The sequence below is a fragment of the Mirounga angustirostris genome, unplaced genomic scaffold (assembly GCF_029215605.1).
Source record: "Mirounga angustirostris isolate CCGP_5_RB_7025 unplaced genomic scaffold, mMirAng1.0.hap1 SCAF_9, whole genome shotgun sequence".
Lineage (NCBI taxonomy): Eukaryota > Metazoa > Chordata > Mammalia > Carnivora > Phocidae > Mirounga > Mirounga angustirostris.
In genome coordinates this window covers 115,971,258-115,996,037 of record NW_026991717.1, presented here as the reverse complement: position 1 = coordinate 115,996,037, position 24,780 = coordinate 115,971,258, and the positions used below count along the sequence as shown (strand labels likewise).

The 24,780-nt window shown below is 51.6% G+C and overlaps 2 protein-coding genes across 14 annotated transcripts in view; one reads left to right on the top strand and one right to left on the bottom strand.

Annotated features, from left to right (window-relative positions):
• The window catches only part of ZFYVE1 (zinc finger FYVE-type containing 1), a 58,438-nt gene extending 48,923 nt beyond the window's left edge, over positions 1 to 9,515 (top strand). For 5 of the 7 annotated variants that reach the window (XM_064571281.1, XM_045901138.3, XM_045901139.3 and 2 more), the window contains 7 exons: positions 1,395 to 1,503; positions 2,052 to 2,149; positions 2,245 to 2,362; positions 4,094 to 4,264; positions 4,999 to 5,179; positions 5,630 to 5,743; positions 7,906 to 9,515. In XM_064571281.1, coding sequence (XP_064427351.1) covers positions 1,395 to 1,503; positions 2,052 to 2,149; positions 2,245 to 2,362; positions 4,094 to 4,264; positions 4,999 to 5,179; positions 5,630 to 5,743; positions 7,906 to 8,138 — 1,024 coding nt within the window. In that variant the 3' untranslated portion in view covers positions 8,139 to 9,515. The remainder of the gene's footprint in view (positions 1 to 1,394; positions 1,504 to 2,051; positions 2,150 to 2,244; positions 2,363 to 4,093; positions 4,265 to 4,998; positions 5,180 to 5,629; positions 5,744 to 7,905) is intronic. The other 2 variants (XR_010405244.1, XM_064571282.1) reach the window with 2 other exon arrangements.
• Positions 9,516 to 15,054: 5,539 nt separating this feature from the next.
• Positions 15,055 to 24,780, bottom strand: part of DCAF4 (DDB1 and CUL4 associated factor 4) — a 29,447-nt gene continuing 19,721 nt past the window's right edge. For 5 of the 7 annotated variants that reach the window (XM_054513768.2, XM_045901132.3, XM_054513772.2 and 2 more), the window contains 7 exons: positions 24,542 to 24,591; positions 20,701 to 20,780; positions 19,365 to 19,463; positions 19,157 to 19,254; positions 18,117 to 18,290; positions 17,554 to 17,668; positions 15,055 to 16,135 (listed from right to left, as the gene is read on the bottom strand). In XM_054513768.2, coding sequence (XP_054369743.1) covers positions 15,942 to 16,135; positions 17,554 to 17,668; positions 18,117 to 18,290; positions 19,157 to 19,254; positions 19,365 to 19,463; positions 20,701 to 20,780; positions 24,542 to 24,591 — 810 coding nt within the window. In that variant the 3' untranslated portion in view covers positions 15,055 to 15,941. Of the gene's footprint in view, positions 16,136 to 17,553; positions 17,669 to 18,056; positions 18,291 to 19,156; positions 19,255 to 19,364; positions 19,464 to 20,700; positions 20,781 to 24,541; positions 24,592 to 24,780 lie in introns of those variants that run through there. The other 2 variants (XM_064571284.1, XM_064571285.1) reach the window with 2 other exon arrangements.

The following is a 24,780-nucleotide window of genomic DNA, read 5'->3' as shown; positions in this document are numbered from 1 at the left end:
TTAGGGCAGTGCTCCTCAAACTGTAATCTGTGTGTGCAGCGCCTTGGGGTTTTGTTCGAATGCAAATTCTGCATCAGCGGCCTGGGTGAGATTGTGCATTTCTGACAAGCTCCCGGGTGACGTGGTGCTGCCCCGTCTGCTGACTGCACTTTGTTACTGGGGCCTTGGAGCCTCGATTCTCACATTTGATCATGCGTCAGAAAAACCTGACGGACGTGTTAAAATACGTCGGGCCTTGCCTCCCCAGTTTCCGGTTCAGTAGGTCTGACAGCGGATCTGAGAATTTGCATTTCTGATAAGCTCCCAGGTAATGCTGATGTTGCTCATTGGGGCCACACTTTAAGGATCCCTGGATTAATTTGAGCTGTTGACGGCTATTAAATCACAGTCTGGTGACTTGTCTGATGGAGCTCAGGGGACTTAAATGCAATGTGTCGGTGAGATCGCAGTCTCTGGGTCCCCACCCCGCCATCTTCTTCACCATTGAATTGTCTTCACTCCCATCAGGACCACTGCCCCACATCCTCCACGTGTATCCCTCTAGAGGAGGAGACCTGAGCCTTTTGTTGTGAATGGTCTTCCGGCATTGAACCCTGAATGCAGGCTACCTGCTGGGCACTGAACTGCCACCACCTTGGCTCTGAATCTGTAAAAAGGATTTGCTTTTAGATTATATGGTCTGGGCTGGGGAGAGCTAAGGATTATGTTGGAGAGGAAAGCGGGATGTTAGTTGCCAGCGTGATTTACCTTCCTTTTTGTTTAGCCCATAGCCCAGCATGAGGGGCTTAGGTTCTGTTGGATCATCACTTTTCCATTCTGACAGCCTCACCAGGGTTTCCAGAACTTTCCCTTCTATCATGGTGAAATTCTAAAGTCCTGTTCTCTTGTTTTTGCGTTGTCAGGATGGCAGAGCTCACTGTTCATTTGGAATGTTTTCTTGTTCAGCTTAAGCCTCCTTTTAATGCATTGCCAAATTTTGGAGGTTGGTTTTTGTTTTACATCTTGGCAGCCTGTTCTCGTTAAACTTCCCATTTTGTGCTTTTTTGGATTTTGGGGTTTCCTGAGCGCCATTCGGGTTTTATCACCTGTCAGGGCGGCATCTTCCGGCTCCTCCATTCCTTCTGTGGGGCCGTCCGCGTGGGTTTTCCAGGAAGAGAGTCCTCCCTCTCTTCTCCTTTCTCCGCACACAAGGGTGATAGTGGCCTCACTTCCGTCGTGCTGTTGGGTCTCGTATCAGAGAGGCGTGTGGATTTCTGAGCCACACGCGGCACCCTCTGTGCTCAGGATTCGGGGCCCAGTTCATAACCCTGGGTCCGGCTCAGGGTCCCACTCCCCCGTGTGAGTGCCAGGGTCTCCTTTAGCGACCTCACTGTCAGCTTTTGGGCTTCACTCAGGGCTGGATGTAAGAACAGCATGAATCATGGGAAAGAAGGCGTCCCTCATGAAGCCAAGAGCCGCTGCAGATACTCCCACCAGTATGACAACCGCGTTTATACCTGCAAGGTGAGTGCTCTGCTCTGGCAGCTGGCTTGCTGATCCTGCTCTGCTTTCGGGAAAGACTAGGGGCCACCCTTTGCTGCGTCCCGAAGTATTTGATGTTCAAATCCACTATCTCTGGGACTTCTCCCCAGCTCTAACCAGAGGAACTCCCATGCCTCCATTGCTGGGGCCCCTTGGTTTATTTATTTATTTATTGATTTATTTCCCAGTCTGTTTTCCCTTTATTCTGTTGAGCTTTGTATGCCAGGGGCATATACACTGACTGTTCATTCTTCTCCAGAGCGGGAGTGCTCTGCAGGAACCCAGTCTAATGGCTTTTCGGGGGCGGGTATAAATTACAGCTCCGTTTTGGGGCCTGGGATGGGTACACATTCAATTCATGATCTTTTAGGGCCCTGGCCTTTTTAGAGAAACGACCCTTCCCCTGCTGCGCTGAACTCAGGGTCTGCAAACCCTGATGTGGTTTGTGGGAAGGGGCCTGGCCAGGGACACGAAGGGGCCAGGGGGTCTGGTGTACAGAAAAGAAGCTGATGGAGTGCTCCATGTTTCAGGCGTGCTATGAGAGAGGCAAGGAGGTCAGCGTAGTGCCCAAGACATCCGCTTCCACGGACTCCCCCTGGATGGGTCTCGCAAAGTATGCCTGGTCTGGGTGAGTTTAAATGGCGACGATGTAGCTGAGGGTTGTGGTGTGTCGGTCTGCCAGGCACCTGGCCCGGTAACAGTACCTCTTTGCTCTGCTTGTAGGTATGTGATCGAATGTCCCAACTGCGGCGTGGTCTACCGGAGCCGGCAGTACTGGTTTGGGAACCAGGATCCTGTGGATACGGTGGTCCGGACAGAGATTGTGCACGTGTGGCCTGGGGTAAGGGCTGCTTCATTTCTCGTATCATTCAGTTATTCATGGGTGTGGAGAATGGAACTTGTGTAGAATTAAGGTTCACCTTGAATTTTAATATTTTGGTGGCTGAGGGAGGCAGGATCTGGAGAGCCTTTCTTGTCCTAGACCCTTACTTATTTTCATTTCTTCTTGCCTGAATATTAGAAGCACAACTTTAAATAAACTAAATGTTGAGCTCCTATTATACTGCCTTAGCAAATAAGGTATTTTTTCACATTCTCATTTCCACATGCATGTGTGTGTAGATGCAGTTATAATTTACGTGCCATTTTATACCTGCTTTTTCTCATACCTCCGTTTTACTTTCACATTGCTTCCACTTTTCATGATTCACATTTGTAGTCACTGGAACATTCTGTCGCATGTTCTGGTTTGATTCTCCATCCCCTTCTTTTTGAACATGCTGTTTATGATTTTTTTTAATTATCAAAATGCTATAGTGACATTCTTTATGTGTGAAAGCCTCTGTTCTGGAAAATTCTCTTGAACTACATTCTAAGAAGGGGGATTTCTACCGACCCTTACTATTTTTTAATTTGACTTTTGAATTCAAGATATTGGAAAAACAAACCTGTTTGGAGGCAGTGATGTGCTCTTGTTCTTACCAGTAAATCACAATACACCCAAACCTTGTCTCTTCGTAGAAAAAAGATGAGTGATTTTCTCGAAGGGACTTACCTTACTTGGTGCTGTTCCCTTTGCTGGGTGACTCCTAAAGGTACCGGTCAGCCCCACAGGCCTACCTGCAGAGCCATCTTGAGCTTTCTGGGGTCCTATAGCTCCCATAAAACCGAAGATTTCCTTATTGTTTGTTCTTCTCTCCAGTTTCCAGTCCCACCAAAATGTGTTCCTGTGGTATGGTCTCATTTCTGGAGCCCACCCTCTTGGCACGATGGGCCGGGCCATCCTGTCCCAAGGACTTAATGTGGCCTTGACTAGTATAACTTTCTCACTACACCTTTTCTGACTAATGTCTTTTGTTTTTGGACCTGTGTTTTTTCTTGTGAATGCCGCTGTCTCCATGGTAAGATGGTTCTGTTCCAAGAAAGCAGTGATATCATCGTTCCCTTTTAGGCCACATTCGTCATGGTTCTTGGGATTAGGGGATACAGGCCCCTCCCCTTCTGTTCGTTCACTCAGTCATTATGTCAGCCCAAGTAATGGTTGAGTACTCTGTGCCCAGAATTGAACCTGATACTTTAAAAATACAAGAATGAAAAAGGTAGGTTATTTTCAGAGAGCTCAGTCTAATAGCGAGTCAAATACATAAACAGGTACTGTTTTTACACATGGAAACAGGATTCTTAACAATGTACAGGTATTAGAGGAAGCCAAGAGAAAGGGCTCCTAACCCAGCCTGGGGTGGGGGTGGGGGCTTCCTGAAGGAGGTGCCATCTTTACTCGAATACCTCCTGGATTGTACATCTTGCTAATGGGCAGGTAAGGCCTGAGTTGAACAGTTGTGCACCACGTCTTATGGTCGCCGTGAAGGGAGTAAGTCAGTAATGACTGGTGGGTGTGATACTGCCTAGAAGCTGGAGGGATTCGTGATCTGTTCCCACTCTTCTCTGCCAGGGAGTTTGTGGGTTCTGAGTTGGCCATTGATGAGTGTACAACTCACCTGAGATCCCGTCTCCCTCCTTGCCTTTACTCCCTTTACTCAGAGCATGATGGGAGCCTGCATTTTCATTTCAGACTGATGGATTTCTGAAGGACAACAATAATGCTGCCCAGCGCCTCTTGGACGGGATGAACTTCATGGCTCAGTCGGTGTCTGAGCTTAGCCTTGGGCCCACCAAGGCTGTGACTTCCTGGCTGACAGACCAGATTGCCCCTGCGTACTGGAGGCCCAACTCCCAGATCCTGGTATGGTGCGGCAGGATGCCCCTGCATCCCTGGCGTGGCCCCTTCTGCTGGTGCCATTTTGCCCCGTCCTAAGCTTGCTCTGTGAGGGAGGCGGGGGATTTCTCTTTCAGCCAGGTTCGATCCCAGAGCGTTAGAAAGCGGGGGCACGTGAGGAAGCCATGTTCTCTTGCCCATTGATTTCTCTTTGTCTTACTCTGCGGTTACTCCTTTTGGTGGATTATAGTTTCTTTGCCTCCAAGGGGTAGTTCTTATTGGTCAGATGTCTGAGGTGGTAGATAACAGAATCTGGAGTAAAAGGGGCATTTAGAGGTCATGTGGCTTGATGCAAAAATCTCTGCCCACAGCAAGGGAGCCCCCAGCTTTGGTCCACACACTTTGGGACAGGAAGCTTGCTCCTCACCCCCTTCCCCAAGGCTCCTTTGAGAAGCCGCGGAAAAAAAATGAATTCTCATTGGTCTTCTTGCTAGACTTTGCAGCAGAGTCCTTTCTGAGGATGCTGTGACTCAGCCAGACAGATTTGAGGTGGCTTTCCAGGCACATCTCAGGAGAAAATGGGTCACAGCTGGGCTTCGGTGGGTGCGCTGTGACTGGAGGTCTCAGGTTCTCTCCATTACTGCTGTCGGGGTCCTGCCGTTCTCAGTGGTCCTGGGGTCCTCTGCCGGGGTCTCGCTGGCTTTCTCAGCTGGTAGAAGCGAATAATACCTGCCCCTCTGTTTGTTTTGGGCTTGGAACAGAGCTGCAACAAGTGCGCTACGTCGTTCAAAGATAACGACACCAAGCATCACTGCCGCGCCTGCGGGGAGGGCTTCTGTGACAGCTGTTCGTCCAAGACCCGGCCCGTGCCTGAGCGGGGCTGGGGCCCTGCGCCCGTGCGGGTGTGTGACACCTGCTACGAAGCCAGGAATGTCCAGTTAGGTAACGTGGGGCCCAGGAGCTGCCGGGGTGGGGGGGCCCTCTCTCCTTGCACAGTGGACTCCCACATGCCTCAGCCCGTTCCAGCCCCGTCACTCTAACGACGGCAGCTGCCCGCCTGGCCCTGGCCGGCGTCCTCTAAGCTCTTTGTTCATAGAGTCCTGGGGGTGGGGGGTTCACCCTGCCCTGTGTTTACCAGACATGGCTTAGACTGGGTCTTCTTCCTGGAGAAGGTTCTGGGTCCTGCTCCTAGAACCTTTCTGGCTTACCCTGAGAGGAAGGTTATAAAACAGCTCCAGAGGGTGGAGGTCAAGGACTACCAGAGCTCACTGCAGGGCAGGAAGCACAGTGGTATCCTGGGAGAAGAATCCAGAAGCGCTCTGCGGTTGCCCCGAGTTTCCCATTTGGGAAATGACTAAGAGGTGACGGCTTTTCCTTTCTCACTGTCTACAGATGTGACTGAGGCACAGGCTGACGATGAAGGCGGGACGCTGATTGCTCGGAAGGTGGGCGAGGCCGTGCAGAGCACTTTGGGAGCCGTGGTGACAGCCATTGACATACCACTAGGTGGGTGTAGTGTGTGTGGGATGAGGGGTTTCAGAGTGCCCCGGGCTGTCACTGTGTCGGGCTTGCTGACCTAGATTGAGCTGGGCAGCAAGGAGTTGACGGAAAATTTACGTTTCCTTGCTTCTGCTGAACCTTAGTGGTTTCATGTTTAATCCTGGAGGCCATCTCTTACACCATCCATTGCTGCATAACAAACTACCTGAAAATGTAAAGGCTTGAAACAACCGCCATTTTTTAAAAAATTATTTTATTTGACAGAGAGACACAGTGAGAACAGGAACACAAGCAGGGGGAGTGGGAGAGGGAGAGGCAGGCTTCCCGCAGAGCAGGGAGCCCGACGCGGGGCCTGATCCGAGGACCCTGGGATCATGACCCGAGCTGAAGGCAGACGCTTAACGACTGAGCCTCCCAGGTGCCCCGAAATAACACCATTTTATCATGTCTCACAACTTTGAGTCAGGAAGGGTAATTATTCTGGTCTAGGTGGCATTGCCTGGAGTTGCCACCTGATAGTCCAGTGTGGCAGCCTGTGTCCTGAGGGGCCAAGCCAACCTCGCTTACATGCTGGGCACTTCGGCAGGACTGCCTGGAAGGCTGGGCTTGGTAGATCCCATCTCCGTGTGTTCTTCAGGCCTCTCTACATGGTTTCTCCAGGGGTCGTTGGACTTCTTACGTGGGGGCTCAGGACTCTTAAGAGCCAACATCCCAAGAGATAAGAGGTAGAAGCCACCAGTGTCTTGAAGCTCTGGGCCCGGAAGACTCCTCTGCCGTAGACTCCTGTAGTCACAAAGCCTGCCTGGATTTGAGGGAGGGGGCAGGAGTGTCAGTTTGTGGCTGTCTTTAATCGACCACACCAACCAAGCCAAGCTGTTACTCATTAAGGATTTAAGATCCTTATTCACCTCCAGTTGTGAGGGGTACCTGTAACTAGGAGGGCCAGAGGGAGGGGAAGGGAAACCCTCCAGTGTGTGTGTGGAAGGCTTGGGCTCGGTTGGCTGGGCCTGGGGTGTTTCTGCCCATTGCAGGGGAGCGACTGAAGGCTCCTGGGTGGGTGGTGGTAGAAATCACTTGGATCTGATTTACCGTCCTTGTGGCTCAAAGGTGAGCAGATGATGAGCTTTTGACTCAAGGAATAGATTTGGTAGGAATAGATTTGCCCAGGCTTGAAGCTCAGGTTGCATCCGCTCTCGGCTGCCTGGGAGGAGCGGGGCTGCCCTCGGCACAGAGAGCCGGCCGCCTGTGCTCCCCAACGGCTCACCTGCGCAGCGCCCACTGGCTGTTGGGTCCCAGGCCAGTGTGTCAGACATGTCACGTTATCTCTTGTAATCCCCGTAACTGCTCTTGAATGTGGGTTGTTGAAGAGGAGGAAGCCAAGGCCCTGAGAAGTTAGATAACCTCTTGATCCTGCAGCCGCTAATTAGCACGTGCTCAGTGGAACTGGGATTTGAATGAAGAGATATCCTGACTCCCAGAGTCTGGGCTTCTTTTTTTTTAAAGATTTTATTTATTTATTTGAGAGAGAGAGAGCGAGAGCACAAGAGGGGGGAGCAGGAGAGGGAGAAGCAGACTCCCTGCTGAGTAGGGAGCCCGATGCGGGACTCGATCCCGGGACTCCAGGATCACGACCTGAGCCGAAGGCATTCGCTTGACCAACTGAGCCACCCAGGCGCCCTGTGGGCTTCTTTATCATTATTCCAGTGGTAATTTTTTTTTAAGATTTATTTATTTATTAGAGAGAGCGAGAGTGCAAGCACAAGCAGGGGGAGAAGCAGAGGGAGAGAGAGGGAGGAGCAGGCTTCCCGCGGAGCAGGGAGCCCGACGTGGGGCTCGATCCCAGGCCCCCGGGATCATGACGTGAGCCGAAGGCAGACGCCTAACGACTGAGCCCCCCGGGCGGCCGCCCCGGTGGTGCCTGATGCAGCTGCGCTTCAGGATCACCTGTGAGCTCAGTAGATGCGCGGATCTCAGCACCTGGGCTGCAGCTCCGGGTCTGACCTGCATGGTGTGGGCGCAGGCCAGGGCTTTGCGTGTTTTACAAGCTCCGTAGGTGCGGGGCGCCGGCGTGGCCGTGTAGGCGGGCGCGGGGGCGGCGGGGCCGCGAGCCGGGGAAGAGCCTGACGGTGCCCCCTGGCCCGGGGGCCCTCGCTGTTGTCCCGCCGCAGGGCTGGTGAAGGACGCGGCCAGGCCGGCGTACTGGGTGCCCGACCACGAGATCCTGCACTGCCACAGCTGCCGGAAGGAGTTCAGCATCAAGCTTTCCAAGCACCACTGCCGGGCCTGCGGACAGGGCTTCTGTGACGAGTGCTCCCACGACCGCCGGGCTGTCCCCTCGCGAGGCTGGGACCATCCTGTCCGAGTCTGCTTTAACTGCAATAAAAAGCCCGGTGACCTTTAACCCCAGCTCCCTCTCCGCGTCCTTCACAATTCCTTAGGTTCTCAGGGTTAGAAACAGAAGTCTCATTGAGGTCGGCCCTCCTGCCGGGAACCTGTCACAGTGTGTGTCCTCTACTCCTGGGGCCACTTTCCTGGGGTGGGGGTGGGGCAGGTGGCCAGCCGGGGCGAGCCTGGCGGCCGGCCCGAAGGTGTGAGCCCCTCAGCGCGGGGGTCCGGGCAGCTTCCCGCAAAGGGGAATGAACCTGAATCCGTTGCGTTTATTTCAGTCAAAAATAATAAAGATACAAATCTACGTGTAGATACATCTGAAGGGAACGTGGAGCATATTCAGGCTGCTGCTGGCTCTGAAGACTTAGCACAGTCTGTCCCCAGCACGGGGACAAGGTGGCCGCGGCCGCAGGTCTTCCCCACAGAACAGAGCCAGGTACAGAGCCACTGTGTCGCTAGTCACCTTTTGCTTCTTCTCTGGGAGCCTTTGAAGCCTCTCCTTTCCTTGCCTTTTCCCAGGTACCTCTTGCTTGGAATGGCCCGACAGGAATCTCCGGGGGCCCTCTGGGGTTGGATCCCTACTCCAGGCCTCGGCTGATGTCAGTCATCAGAGACTGCCCAACTTAGCGTGCGGGTCACCGGCATGGGTGGAGGGCAGGGGGTAGGGTCCTTGGCCCCGAGTACTGGGGAGAGCACGGGAGGAAACGGGCCTTCCCCAGCGGGGTTTCCTGCTTCGTGATGCTTCTGTGTCCGCTTGGCTTTCCCAGAGGCCGCACCCTGCTCCTAAATAGAGCACCTGCTTCCTTCCCCTCCGCCCCTGCGAGCCCACCATCTGCTTCTGAGTGTTGCACTAGGATTTTTATTGCTTATTTTGAAGTGTCTTAATTCTTTGTTCCCTGATACATGTCCCCTCTGGCTATTGGAGGGGTGATAACGAGAATCTTCCAGGGAAACAGCGCTCCGAATGGACTGTTAGTTGTTTTAAATATATATAAATATTTCAACGGATCATTAAGAAAAAAATTCTCTCTGGTTCTTGCAAGAGAAGTCAAGTGAACTTTTGTTTCTCACCAAGAGCCGGGACATCCATCTCTCATGACTGGAAAGACTGTTGTGCTGAAACCCTGTCATCGGGGCGGATTTTATCTTCAGTGGCCAAACGTGAAGAATGAAGTGCGACGTAGTTCCTGACAGAGCTGGTGGGTGGGCCGCGCTTCAGGGAGGGACGTGGCAGGCGGCCCTGGCATGAGTCGGTGTGACGGGAGCCCCGGCACGCGCTGGCCCTCCTCGGACCCGCGTCCTTACGGCCTCCCGTGGCCCAGTGACTCAGGCCCGACTCTCGTACTGTGTATTCTCAAATTCGCCATTATAAAGGAATCTTCCTGCTGAATATGGACTGTGCTCTTTCCTTTAACCTCCTCAGTAGACCTGGCCTCTTTCTAGTCGATAGGAAAGTAGCTGGTGGCTTTCAGAGCAGAAGCCAAGCGAGAGGCATGCTTCTGGGGTAATATTTGACCTTTAATACCTCAGTCTATTACTCTAATAAGAACTTAGAAAAAAGCAGAGCTAAATACCACAGAACTGTGATAGGGGTTTTCATCTCACGACGACGGGCTGTTTTCCCTCAGCTTTTAGACAGATCGCCGCCTCCAGCTGTTTGCTAACAGGGAACTTGGTGGCTAGTCCTTTAGAGAGGGTACTAATGGCTGCTCACAGAACTTTCTGGTGGTGAGGGCTCCACATGTGCTCCCTGGCTGTGCCATGGCCCTGCACTTGCGCTCTTCATCAGAGTTTTCCCCAGCGGGCGGCCACTGGCCGTGGGGTGGGGGAGCCACGTCAGCCCGGCCCCGAGTAGGGCCGCCTGTGTCAGACGCGGCGGGGGCCACTGCCTGGCGACTTGTGTGCTCCGTTTCACTTGGGAAGCTGTGGGGCCTCAGTCCACGGGGAGTCCTCTCTCACGAAGAGTCTAGGTGTTGCTACTGACCTAGGGAAACCCTGGGAAAAACTTTTCTACCTTTTTATCTGTTGCTTCCCTTTTCAGTCCCTTGCCCTGCCTTCTCTGTTCAACTCCCGCGTCCGTCCTCCATGGCCTCCTCCTCCTCCTCGTGGGCACGGACACTCTCGTCTTTGTCCTTTCCCTCGACTTTCCCTGTCCTGTTCCCATCCCTTTCATCCTTACCCCTGCTTTTTGGGTGAGTGGAGCGGAGGGGTGTATGGTGGTGGCCCTTTGTCCCGTTGTCTTGCGGGGGCGGCCCTGAGCACGCATCTGCCGGGCCACATAGGAATGACGCAGGACAGTCTTCTGCACGCCCTTCCTTACACTAGTCAGACCGAGAGTAAAGGAAGAGAAGCGACCCAGTGTTGAAGTAATCAAACGTTTGCTTTTTTTTTTTTTTTTAAAGATTTTATTTATTCATGAGAGAGAGAGAGAGGCAGAGCGAGAAGCAGGCTCCCAAGGAGCAGGGAGCCCGATGCGGGACTCGATCCCAGGACCCTGGGATCATGACCTGAGCCGAAGGCAGACGCTTAACCATCTGAGCCACCCAGGCGCCCAAACGTTTGCTTTTCTTGTCCTATACCTCCAATCCCAGCCTCAACTGAAGGGGTGAAAACCAGATAAACTCGGGATGAAAATGGCTTAAACTGTTTTATTGAACTGTTTTAATACAAATTTCCACTTGATAAATCTTCTGAAACTGAACATAACATCAACCAGTGTCCAGATGAAGAAACAGGACATGATTACAACCCCAGAAACTGCCCACCCGCTGGCCCCCACCCGGAGAGCCCACTATCGTGACATCTAATAGTGCAGATTAGTTCCCCCACCCTTTAGGGGGTGGCTGCATAAAGGCTTTAATAAATTTCTAGTTTGGGGCACCTGGCTGGCTCATTCGGAAGAGCACGCAACTCTTGATCTCAGGGTTGCGAGTATGAGCCCCATGTTGGGCACAGAGATTACTTAAAACAAATTTCCAGTTTGAAAGCCTTGCTCCGAGGTGGGGATCACTGGGGAAGCGCCTGGAGAGCTGGGATGGAAGGCTTTAGCTGTGGCTGAGAACCACATGGTCTCCTGAGCAATGGGACACAGGGGGACCCTTCCGCATCCGTTGGGTTTCGCTCTGCTGGTTTGACTTCCCAATACATGGGTGCCAGTTAACACCAGGGACTGCTGGGACTAAATATGGTTGATATTCTCGAAAACACCCACACTGGGAGGGAGGGAGTGTGTTCGTGTTTTATAGCTGAAGACACTGGCTCAGAGAGGTTCGGAAGCCCAGCGTCGCTTGACCAGTGAGACTCGAAGCTGGGGTTTGATTCCAGGCGGCCCTGAAAAGCCTCAGTGCCTTCTGCGCTCCGCCCTGTGTCCCCTGCCCAGGGAGAGCTTAAATTTCCTTCCTCCTCCTTGGGTTGTGAATGCTGCATTTCCAGATAAGAGAAAAAGGTACCTGCTGTGTTGTATCAGGAGGCCTTAGCTTTACATCTGTTCGTCATGGTAAAGGGGAACACTACTTCCCTTTCACTAAAACATCACAGAAACTGGCTCATAGATGAAGCAAGTTGATCTGGCTTGTACCACTGGAGCTCAGCTTCCGGTTGTAAATAAAAATGGTAATTTCCCCCACCATATTTGCGTTTTCAATTTCAGAATTTCCATCAACCAGGGGGAGAAAACTGAACCCATAATGGCAGCCCATAACTCTTACCACCGATGGGGTTCGTTTTAGAATCTGAGTTCTGCCTTCTGTTAAATTACACCTGGTGCAACTTTTTCCTTTGTTTTTGTTCCTGGGAAACTCAGACTTAAGAGCACTGAAGCACATACGGTACAGAGGTATGTGGAGTCAGAGAAGGTGTAATTTCGGGATATGCTCATATGACCGACGCCATCTTTGAAACTGCCACTTACAGACCACAGCATGTCTTTCCGGGTCTGGTGGAATTTGGCAGAGTCCACTGGCCCACAATGCCAGTACTGGGTGACTTCATCCACTGCTGTGGTTTCAGCTGCCACCTTATCCTTAACTCCAGCCCGAATCACTCTCGAGGCTCTGGCTCCTCCAGCCCTAGACATCTCGCTTCCATTTCCCAGACACCGTGTCACCTCGGTTTAGGCAGCCCTGGGCTATCGGCAGCATTTATTATCCGGTGCCTTTGCTCAGATTGTGGCTTCTGCAGAGAAAGTCCTTTTTGCTGTAGCTGCTCTTAATTCAGATGAAGCCAAGAGCGCAAGCGGGTGGGGGGCAGGAACAAGCCAGGAGATGGAACAGAAGACAGGCCAACCAGTCCAGAGGTCACTTGTGGGGGACAAAGATGGCTGGTCTTGAGGAAAGAGGACAGAAGGGAGAATTAGGTTGAACTGAACCCAGATCTTAAACTTCCAGGCTTACATAAGAAGTCCCATTCTGTCAAGCCCAAGGGGCCTAATGGATCTCAGGGTTGAGCAGGAGACGCTTCTGGCTCTTCCACTTATTAGAAGACCTGGGCTAGTCACTTTGTTTTTTTTCCTTCAGTATATTGGAGTGACCGTCACCTACTTCACAGGATTGTAAGAATGAAAAGGCGATGATGCTGGCAAAGCTAAGCTTTCTGAGGTTTCTGAGACTTAATAGTGGGACTTTGACAGATGGAAAGGAGGGGAGTCCGTCTTGCTCGGAGGCCCAGGTGAGGGAGAATCTTGAAACATTTGTGTCCTGAGACCAGGCAGGAGGTGGAGATGGGGCAAAAGGGGCAAGGCACACATGACCCAATCTCAAGGCCACACCTTCTGAGGCACAAGACCACACTGAACGCAGGGACCCAGGAAGACTGCTCCCGTGGCAGGGGCCACGCAGTGGGTAGCCCGGAGAGGCATACGGGAAAGGGCCCAGACGCAGCAGCATGCACAGAATGAAGAGGAGACCGAGTTTGGCCTGCAGTTGTTTACAGAGATGGTTGTGGAAAATTTCGGCCAGGACAGATCTAGGGCTGACAGATAAGTGGGGCTAACTTGGTCTCAAAGGACACTTCTGGGGAGCCGTTGGGGGACACCAAGGAGGCTGTCCGCCCTCCCGAGCACGTTAGGCTGGCTGAATTCTAAGGTGGCTACACAGCAGGATGGTGTGAAGCAGGTGTTTATCTTGTGGGCGTTTGTGATCCCCAGTGCTAAGCAGAGCAGCCGTCCTCTCAGCCACTCACAAGGCGACAAACCAGCAAGCAGCATGTATCATCCCAGCGTGGTGCTGCGTCCCATCGCCTGCTCATCCTCCACCTCTTGCTGTCACCGGGGAACAGGGCAAAATGCCCTAATAGATGTGCAGGTGAAGAGAAAAAAAATACTTCATCCGGACTGTGGGGCATTATGTTAACAAGCAAACAGACCATAATGTTTAATTTCTCAGCTAAGTCTGACTTTTCATACAACCTATACCAGATGTTAGAAGTGACTGCTAACCAGAGATCAAGAACAAATTTGCTAAGTTTAGAGTTTTTAAAGAACCACTCCCTCCCTTTTTAAAAAGCCTAGGGGAAATCAAAAACGATTCTTTGATAACTGTGTCTGCCTAACAAGGAACTTGGGCCAGGACACAGGTGGTGTTTAGAAGGTATATGGGGACAGGGCCATCATGTCAGAACTCACTGCTACTCTCCTGAGTAGTCCTGTTGTCTCCACTGCTTGGGGAGGGATCCAAGTTGACAGGGTAGCCACCCATGGGCTCCCAGCTCCACAGAAACAATACAGAACCGTGGGGGAAACTGCGTTAGATGGCCAGTGCCAGCAATTTTAAATTGCAGATCCTGTAATGCACTTGTATATTGTGATAACCTAGAACTTGTGGGGACAAAAGTGAGTGTTCATGGCTCAGCAGTTCTGCTTGTGTGTTGGGCAGGGACACGCCACCAAAGTTGATCCAAAAGACCCTGCAGTGACAGTGGCCACCTGGACCCTTCAGTCACGTAGGTGTTTCCTGAGACCTCTGTGCAGGTCAGTGCCAGGGCTGCAGAGATACAGGGGCCAAATCTAAATGACTGACCACCTACAAATCCTACCATTGCTGAGGACCAGAAAAGTGCATTTACCTGGTGATTTCAAGATCTTGGGCTGTTAGCTGCACACGTACGCTGGCACCAGGCCACTTCCTGATTTCTCCACAGCACTTGCCTTGATAACACGAGCGTCGTCTGCGACTGGAGGAGCCTGAGCAGCAGGGAATGTGGTCTCAAGTCTCTCTGCTGAACAGGCCTGAGATCTGAGCAAGTCAGTGTCTCTGTGCCCAGACTTCCCCACCTGTAAAGGGATGCTAATAATTTTTACATTACTCCTGCTGTGCCACCTTTATGGGTTGTTACAAGGATCAAGGAGGATGGGGGAAAGTTCTTTATAAAATGAGACACTAAAAATATTTGCCATAATGTGTAGCTCATCTATCAGATGACCAATCTGATGGTCTCATCATTTTTGTTTTTGGATTTGGTTCTCGTACTAGGGTTCTGGCAGGAAACAGAATTAACTACCACTCAAGGGAGTAACTGAAGAGTTTAACTGGCAAAGTTCCTGGGCTACCAACAGTGAGGTACAGTTACTAGGAGATCTGAAGGGACGAATGGAGAAGCTGCTGGAACCCAGAGAGTGCGCTGTTCCAACAGGGGCTGCGGCCTTGGGTGGAGGGACACAGCCACGGCCGCCCACAGGCCAGCCAGAGGGGGACCAGGGAGCTCACCGTTGTAGTCCCTGCAGGTCAGCTTCTTGGGGCTTGCACAGAGCAGGCGGGAAAGGGCACGGCGGCTCTGGAGGGCCAGGTGAAAGCTCTCTGGCAAAGTCATTAAAGCTGGTCTATCTCTATTACCCCGCCCCCAAGATCTGAGTAGACGTTACTGCAGCTGGTTCGTTGCTATAGCGGACAAGCATCAATCCTGATCTAAATCATTCACAGAAGCGACGAAACATGCATGGTTCTTTCTAGTTTATTGTTTGGTAGAAAGACAGGTTCTTGAACGCTGTATAAACATCTCACAAAGTGCTTCTTCTAGATTACAAAAAGTCAAAGCCAATTTTCTTTGAGATGGGGCCCTTAAATCTGACATTCAAGTCACCGTAATAGAAACAGGAGCTGTTATACCTAACGTTCTGGAAGGCACCTCAACAAAGGCACGCTAGGACCTGTTTAAAACCTTTAGCATCTAGAAAGATCCATCTTTCCTTCCAATACCTCTGAATGGTTGTAAAAGGAGAAAGTGAGGTCTGCTATGGATGCTGAATAAGTCTTGAGAAGGCTTTTTAAAAATGACTCCAAAATCCAGCCTTCAGTCTTCATCTCTAGAGACTCAGAGAAATGACCCCCCTTCCCCCCGCGCCTTCCCGGTCTCCCCAGCTGACTTTCTCCAGTCCACGCGCACAGCTTTCCGGGACCCAGGCACTGACTGCACTAAGAGCCTCACCCAGTCTCCTCATTGGGCTTCTTAAGGGGGCTTTTGGTGAAAGCAGCAGCTTGAATTTAGTTACTGCCAATCTTCAGCCCTTAGCAAAGTATTTCTTGTTTAAAAAAAAAAAGGGAGGGGGGCCACAGACTATTCTAAGGAATTTAACAAGGAAATAAGTACCTTTTATGAAAAGGACTTTTGAGTTCTCTGAGCTCACAACTTAACTGAAAGAACTTTACTGAAGTGTCTCCACATAAAACAGCACCTACTTCCCGGCAGCTGGATGGATGGGATCTGTGTACACAGAGCATCCATTTAAAATGCCCTCAGCGGAACCAGCAACTGTGGCAGAAGTCTGGCTGCTCCTTCCTCCCTTACGTCAAATCCACATCCCTCCAGGCTGCATCCTGTAGAATTAGGTGTAGGAGAAACAGTAAAGGTCCTGCTGGACGGCCATGAGCAGCCCTGGGGCTCCCCGGAAACCCCCAAGCCGAGAAGAGAAGGCCACACTGGGGATGTCAGCCTTGGAGGTGGGGTGTGGGGAGGGTATGGTTCTGAGCAGGCAGGCGTCATGGAAGCTCCAGATTCTCGTGTAGCAGTCCTGGCCCACTAAGAAAGAGGGAAGACATGGCAGGTTAGAACACACAGGAGCACTTGTATACATGTGGACACGGCTTCTCACGATTCCTAAGGGACTCCACTGAGCCAGAACACAAACTCAAATGGAAATTATTTCTGCTGATAATCTGTACTTCTTGAAAATCAAAGTCACAGGTCTCCCTGGTGCTCCAGAGTCACAACTAGTCGCAGGTACTCCAAGTGACAAGATGCACTGGCTGGTGTCCCCAGGCATCCTGGCGAACAGGTGGCCACTCTGCTTCTCTTATGTCAAGGGCTGCTCAAGGGAGAGCCCAGCCCCCTGGTCTAGGTGACATGCAACTGATTTCCTTTTTGTGAAAGAGTAACCAGGAAGATCTCTTCCCTTCAGTATATCCTGGGGACACACCAGGAGACCACTCTCACCAGAGCGGTTTCTGGTTTAACGGCTCAGTTTCTAAGACCAGGTAAGTCTCTGGAGCTCACAGCCGGAAGGAATGTGGCGCCGAAGCAGCCCTAAGAGGCTGCTGGAGATCTTCAGAGGAAAGGGGGGCAGATCTCAGGGTCTCTCGGACTTCACCTCACTCCCTCAGCTGTGATGGCTCAGGCTGCCTGGCACGTCGAGGACTGCACTAGCCCACCACCCACGTCTGCCTCTCAACGGGCTCCTCTCTTTCCTGTTACCTAGAGCACAGTGGCTCTACTGAGGTGGAAACTAGGCTTAAACAGGAAGCTAAACAGCCTGAGAAAGTTCTAACAAAGTGATGCTTCTTTGGCACAAGAGAAGATTCACAGAGAATAAGTACATTCTGGAGGCGTATCTGCAAATCTGAGGACATGTCAAGACCAAGAACATATTCCTTGATGTCAAGGGCTTACTATTTCATGTGTCAAACCACTGAACTTCCATGCTATCAGAATATTCTGTTGCCCCAGAAACAGCAAAATCTGCAATCAACTTGTAGCCCTTTTCAAGGGAGTTTAGTAGCTCAACACCTCTGCTCCTATTCTGCAGATAGGGATCCCCAGGGATAGTGTTAAGGGGACCAGGAACCAGTTCCATCACAATTACCTTAATTTCTTTTCTCAACATCCAAGACTGGAAAGTGAGCACAAAGTACAGGGAGCCTAAGCTCTTAAACAGGATAGGATAAAGGTCACACTGAATGCTGACCAGGTGGACACCCAAGTCTCTCAATGTTTTACTGCACGTAACTTGCCTGTTACTGAGGTGATGTTCTCCCACCAATGTGAGGAGAGGGCTGTCCCACCGGGTGGCCATTTAACTGCTCCTTACTAATGTGCTGTTCTATGTCCCATCTAGTGTCTCCGACCAGCAGCCCACAGTCCCACGTACGAGGTTGTGATGTGGAGTAATTTCTCCCTCTGCCATTTGATAGGACAGAAAGAGCTCCCCTTCCCCAGGTTACCTGCTACCACAATTCCTTCTTCCTCATGCACGTGCAGGGGCAGGTAGGCGTACTCGTTCACATGACCTTCGTACTGCCTTATACACTTAGTGGTCCTCAGGTCCCACAACTTGATCTGTGGAAAGCACAAGGGGCCATGAGAGGGTCCGGGAGGTACACTAGTGAACCCAGGCAGGGCAAGTTGGTCTCCAAACACCTCTTAGAGTGAGGGAAGTCTAAATTTCAAAAGCACCCAAACCAGTTTCATGTCAGTCTACACCAGGCTGGGCTCCCAGGTGGAGAAAGCAACTGCCCTACACAGCCCGCAGCTCGTCTCCAGCTGCCCTTCCCCCGCTACTGTCTGGCGCAGGCTCTCTCTCGCTCCCAGAAGATTTTATTTTAAAGTAATCTCTACACCCAACATGGGGCTCGAACTCATGACCCTCAGATCAAGAGTCACACACTCGTCCGAATAAGCCAGCCACGTGCCCCACCACAAGGGTCTTTGCTGAAGAGTCCTTCACCTGGCAGAGCTCTACACCAGCGGCTCCAGTGGCCTGAGTCATCAAGTGCTACCCCCCTACCGTTCCTGCCATGTCGGACGCCATCAGGTTTTGCTCTTCTTGGAGGATTTGCACAGAGGTCACTGCTGAGTCATGGAAAAGGCGGGTGGCCTTCCAGCCCTTGCCCTGATTTCGACAACGCAGATCTATGGCAAAGATCTCCCCAGAACGACAGCCATTAAACAGCAGAGGAGCCTATGGAAAGAGAATGAGTGGTACCACCCCCTCTAAGGCTGGGAGGGGTGCGCCCTCCAGAATACAACTCCTGCCTCGCCTCCCCTCTCCCAGCCCTGGGTTAGCGGTGTGGGCGATGGTGTGGTCAGGCTTTGAGCCTCAGTATAGCTGGAAGGGGTCCTTATGAGAGGGTAAAAGAACTGGACCCAGGTGTCTTCCAGTGTCCTCCCCACTGGCTGCATTGGCCCCTTAGGCCTCACTCTGTGAAGCTCAAGTGAAGGTGCCTTCTCTCCACCAAGATCCTTTGTGAGAAGCCAGGGGGAGGAATATGGGGTAGGAGAGATCAAAGATCCAGGTAAGGCTTGCAGTCCCAAACACGGCAGACAGCTGAAGCAGCCTGAATAACACGCCCTGTGCTTACTGCACAAAGCAGGTCGGCACACTCTCTCCTCCATGCTTAAAGAAAGATGGCATTTTCAGTGAGCAAGTCTCTGAAACGTATTGTCTAAAAGTAGGATTTTTAAACTTATAAATTACATAACTTGAAAACTGTATGAACCTAGTAAGTATGATGAATTGGGACTTAATTTATACATTAAAAAAATTACTTGTCCTGCTGGCTAATCCAAGTACTCAAGAACTGCTAACAATTCATTTAAATAGGAAGCTGTTTAAAGCCAGTTTAGCCAGACCTTTCTGAATCAGCCAACTTTCATCCAGTGCAAATATAATCACCAAGTAACCCGCTAATCCTTTCTGATGCCCTCTTTTTTTCCCCCTGAAAAAGCGAGACGACCAGATGCCACACAGAGGGATCCAGTTTCAATCCAGCAAAATTTCCACCCTTGGGAAACTTTACATTGCTCTCCTCCCCTAATCCAACCAACCATGAGAGCAAACTGCTGGGCCAAGACATCACTGCTGGTCCCAAAGGACTGCCGGTGTCCCGTCACCACGTTGGTCACTAGGACCCGCCGAGACAAGCCTGACAGAGACAGAGGGGGCAGAAAGAGAAGCATCACTCAGTCTGGAGAGGGGGTTCGAAGCCTGTGAACGTCTTTCCTCTGGGGACCCGTCGGGGCAGCCGCGGCTCACCTGTGCTGAAGGAGTTATTCGCCTGAATGTTGAGGGACCACGCACAGGACCAGGCCCCAGGGATCCGGAAACTGCAGAGCATGCCAGGCCGGTCTCCTGCTGAGGGCAACAGTGAATATAAAAGGTGGCTGCTCTCGAGGGACCTTCCCTCCGTGCTGCCAGGCCAGTGACCGCCCGATCGCGGAGACCTCCAGGAATGGTTGCTCAGAGATCTATACCTTGGCCTTTCTGGCTTTTATGGTAACAAAAAAGACACTCAGCTGGGGTACCTGGCTCAAAAGGGGCTATTCTGAGAGGGAGCACATGAATCTTTCCTGACTTCGCAGTAGTGTTAGAACTAACTGCCGTCAGGGAGGCAGTGTGGCATCTTGACAAGAGGGTTCCAATCCCACATCATACTATTTGATGGGTGATCTCAAGCAAAACATTTTAAAAATAAGCCTTTTAACTAAGAATCCATAAAGGGCACACACCCCAAATAGAGAGTGCAACGAGTGATCACAAAGTAAATGTAGCCACATGACCGTCACTCAGGTTAAGAGGCAAAACATTCCAGAACCCTGATACCCCTCCCCGTTACGACCTCCCCACTGTTCCCGAGAGGGAACCACTGTCCTGGTCAGTTTTGTAAGGCAGGCTCTGAACCTCTCTTCGCCTCAGCTTCCTCATCTGTAGAAACGGTGGTTAACACACACTCCTGCCACACAGGCCTGCCACACAATGAAATGTCAGGCACCAGGCTGAGTCTGCATCACCTCATTTAATCCCCCCGTAACCCGACGGGGTGGGTGTTCTCTTCACAGAAGGTAAGCAACCTGTTCACGTTGGTAAGGGGCAGAGCCGGGATTCATGCCAGGTCTGCCTGAAGACCTGCACTCTTAGAGCCTTGAGCCTTGTCAAATGAGTCCTAAGTCTCTGAAAGACTGAAAACTTAATACCCAGAGTGCCACCTGGAAGGAGAAGTCCAGCTGCCTTCAGGCACACAGATCGCAAGCAACGCCAGCAGCAGGTGCCAGGCTTTTCTGCACCATCTCTACGGGCAGCCCAAATAAATACTTTAATCTCGCACTTTTAACTGTTCTGGCTGCTGAAATGACCCCAAAGGAGGGGTATGTAGGGACGTGTGCACTTGCAGTCCGAATCCTGGGTCAGGTTGCAGGAATTCTCCGACAAGTGCTTTCGCAGGCTGACTCGGGCTCACGCAGCCTGTGCTTCCCACCCCTCCTGTCCAAGCCTTGGCCACGGAGTTTACACCATCGTGGGCTGCAGCTCCTGGAGGCAGGGACCGAGACCTCCCTCAAAGCACCTCCTCCTCTGAAGGGAAAGGACTTGGTACCTGGATGACTACTGACGAACAGCGACGCTGGGAGCAGGGTGGCACAGCCCGGAGTCTCTGCGATGCCCATGAGGCAGAGCCTGCAAAAGCTGTTAAGGACAGTCAAGTACAAGGTCTCTTCTGGGAAGAGAATGGGCATTAGTACCCTTCAAGAAACTGTAACACCATGAGCCAGATTTAACACGTTCCCATATTCCATATTTAGTTTCAGATTTATTATTTATTTATATATTTTTAAAGATTTTTATTTATTTATTTGACAGCGAGAGAAGGAACACAAGCAGGGGGAGTGGGAGAGGGAAAAGCAGGCTTCCCACTGAAGAGGGAGCCCGATGTGGGGCTTGCTCCCAGGACCCTGGGATCATGACCGGAGCCGAAGGCAGACGCTTAACGACTAAGCCACCCAGGCACCCACAGTTTCAGATATTTTAAAAGGAAAGAAAATGTCACACAGTTGAAAGCCTCTCTGACCCCTCCCCAGTCCCATTCTTCCTTCTCCTCTACCCAGAATCACATTCTAAAACTGCTCTGAGTTCTGCGCCGTGCTCTATTCTTTCCACAGAGCATCTTTTACAACTCTCCATCTCCACTGTCTTCTAGATTCATCTAGGTTGATTTTGTAGCTCCAGTCTCTTCACTTCCACAGTGGAGCATGCCTTTGTATGAATATACAACTCATCTGTCTCGTCTCCCGCTGATGGGCACTTCCACGGTTTTGGGTTGTTTTGCTCTGCTGCTGGAATGAGCATCCCCTCCTGTCTTCCTGTCTCATACGTCATGTGGGGGAGGCTGCTTCACGGCAGTGTTTTCTTGAACCCACGGTACAGGTTTCATTCTGCTACCAAGCTCTACATACACACAAAGAACTGAAACACAAGTTTCATGAAGTATTTGCTCTTACTAAATATGGGACTCATTATTTTCTAGTCGGCTTCATTAAAAAAATGCCGCTCACAAATGGACGTAATGGCCCACAGAGGGAGGTCATGTCGTGCAGTCTGGAAACAGCCTGATCTGTGCTCATCTGAACGGGCATAGTAACTGCCACGTCATCATTTTAACTTCAGTTTCCCAACTACAACCGGGTGTGCTGATGCATCGGATCACAGTTGCTTGGGTTTCCTCTTCTTTGAACCTCCTGTCTGTGCCTTACCCATGTGTCTGCTGGGCTGTCTTCCAAGTGATCTGCGTCCTCTCCCTTCACAGCCAAACTTCTCTCAGAGGAGTCTGTGTTTCTCCCACTCCCTTGTCTTCCTTTCACTCTTCAGCCCACTGAAACCCAGTCATCGTCCAGTTAAATATCCTCCCCGAGGTCTCCAAGGGACTCTGTTTCTCACACTGATCAACACTTTCCAGCCTTGCCTGTGGCCACGCAGCGCTGTTTCCAAAGACACGCTCGGTGATGGACTCCAGAACCCCCTCTGGGAGGTCCCCTTGGACCTTCTATCACCTACATTGCCTGGCCTAGATCCTGAGCTTCTTTGACTCGTGCCTCTCCTCCACCCCTGGCTCATCCACCACACCCTCTCCCCTGCCTGCAGTCTTACAGCAACCGCCCCCCCTCCCGCCCCGGTCTGAGGTCTCACCCTTGCCAGCTTCTCATAAGATACGCCTCCAGGGCCACAGTCCTCCAGAACATCCCAGCACCAGGTGCCCCACCTTGCCAGAGACCTTCGGATACTACTAGACCACTTCCCGCTGCCCCAGGTGCCACGCTCCCTCCTGCCGCTTCCTTCTGCTGGGAGCTCCGTCCCCTCCTTCCCATGCGGGAATCACCTCCAGGAAGGCCACCCCGATCCCTCCATCCCGCCAGCATCCTGCTGCCCCTCGGACATCACGGCAGAGACCGAGCACCTGCCGTGCTGCCTGCTCTAGCACTCACAGGGATGCGTCTGCCCGACGGCCTCTGGTGGAGCAGACGCGCACAGCCCTCACTGAAAACTGTAAATGTCTGCAAAGTTTTCAGGCAACATTCCTGGTCGTCTGAACGTGTGACGTGTGCATGTCATGCTGCCTTGGATGGCAGGCTCCGTGTTAAGTATCTCTAGTTAGAGAGACTGCCGAAGCTATAAACGATAACCCTGCAGCTGGGCAGCCCAAGTCCTTCCTAAAGAAACCTCTTTTGCTTCTGGGTTTGGAGGGTGAGGATGTGGGGAGGAGTCCCTACCCAGGTGCACTTTTAATTACTAGGACTAAGATCCAAACTACCCTTACACTTCGTGTGATGCTAATGGGGCCATATCAGTTGGTCCTTTCAGAGGCCACAGGGGTCGAAGAGCCCAGGAAGGGCAGCCTCGGCCTAACCTCTTCCCATTTTGTGGGGGGAACTGCAGAGGACCGGGCTCAACAAGGTGCCATTTTGGTAAAGGGAGAAAGTTCCATGACCTTCAGCAGAAGCAGCAGGTGCACAGAAGCCTGAAGATTACCGAAGTGACCACCAGAGGGCAAGCGGCTGAAGAAGCTACCACAGACCACGCTCTGTAAACCCAATTATATGGATTTTTATTCTCTCCTTAGTGTAAGGAGAGAAACCTGGGAAAACGTCATCCTGTTTTAAGATCAGAAATGAAAGCAAGGTTCTTGTTTTCTCTCCTTTAAGATCTGGTCTCTTCTGTCCTCTGGTAAGATCATCACAGTAACAGGTGGTCCTATCCCCCCCACAGAATCCCATCAAATGAAAGCCACATAAAATTTTCAATTTACAGGCCACACAGTTTTGTGTTTGTCTTACGTAAAATGATAACCAGATCTCTAATGTACTTTAGGCTTTTAAAAATAGAGTGCCGTGGAACAAATTCAAAAAACCCCAACTGGTTCCGATTCAGCCATCATGTGCAGAAAACCCATCATGTGCCAAGCACTGTGCTAAGTGCATTCACAGATGTTAAATAATGTTAGCCCCGGAACAACTCCCGAAGTAGGTGCTAGGTACAATGAGTGGTCAGAGTTTTAAGAACTCATTTATTATGAAAATGAACCATGGACAAGACTCATGCACATGTGGCTTTGGCTCAAACCGTATTACTCCCAGAAGCACAGGACAGACCGTTGTCTTGTCCATCATCAACAGCCCCCAGGGATTCCAGAGGAAGGGTCCAGACAGACTGACGCTGTACTCCTGTGCTTTTAGCAAAAGAGCCCTGATTGTTCTCTGAAAGGGCAGAGACTAGAATGAAGAGAGCTCTAAAGGCAGCTGTCTCTGGGGGCGCCTGGGGGGCTCAGTCAGTTAAGCGTCTGTCTTCGACTCAGGTCATGATCCTGGGGTCCTGGGATCGAGCCCTGCATTGGGCTCCCTGATCAGCCAGGAGTCTGCTTCTCCTTCTGCCTCTGTCCCCCCACCCCCTGCTCATGCCCTCCTCTCTCTCTCAAATAAATACATATAATAAAAAAAAAAAGAAAGAAAGAAAGAAGGCTGTCTCTGACAGGGACCCTAGGCACAGAGCCCACACACTCATGTCCAACGCCGAAGGATTCCCCTCCCCTTTACTGATGTCCACCCTCAGTCTCCCCCCCTAAGAGGCCTGGCCCACCCTCAAACCACTGTAGCTCTGAGCTCCTCCTCCTTCACCTCAGGAGGATGTGGGGTTCCTGCCTAAGGCTTTACCGTTCCTAAGTGTCCGGCACACAGTGACATCAGTGTCACCGTGGGAACTCCGCTATTGCTCCATGGCAATCCTCGTTCTCTACCGAGCTGCACTATTCTTTCCTAAAGGGTGAGATGTGCATACAAAATGGGACAGACCTCTGGCCACTAAGATGCCACCTCACAAACCCCACAGATGCCCAGCTCCACAACAGGGCATGGCCTGCCCACCAAACCTCTTCATCTGCCAAAAGATACAGAATGTGGGAGTCCAGGTGATTCAGCGAGGCCCAGCACACAGAGTTCACCTGGTGAGGAAGCACACAGCAAGACTGGTTTGCCCACTTGCGGAGAGAAACAGACAAATGCTTTCCTATGGAATAACTAATGCGGATGTAGACACGGGACTTCTTTCTTCAGGTCTTACTCCTTTTAAAGGGGCTGGAACAAGCTCCAGAACAGGCAAGTCTCCCCTGCTCCACCATGTAGGGCCTTGA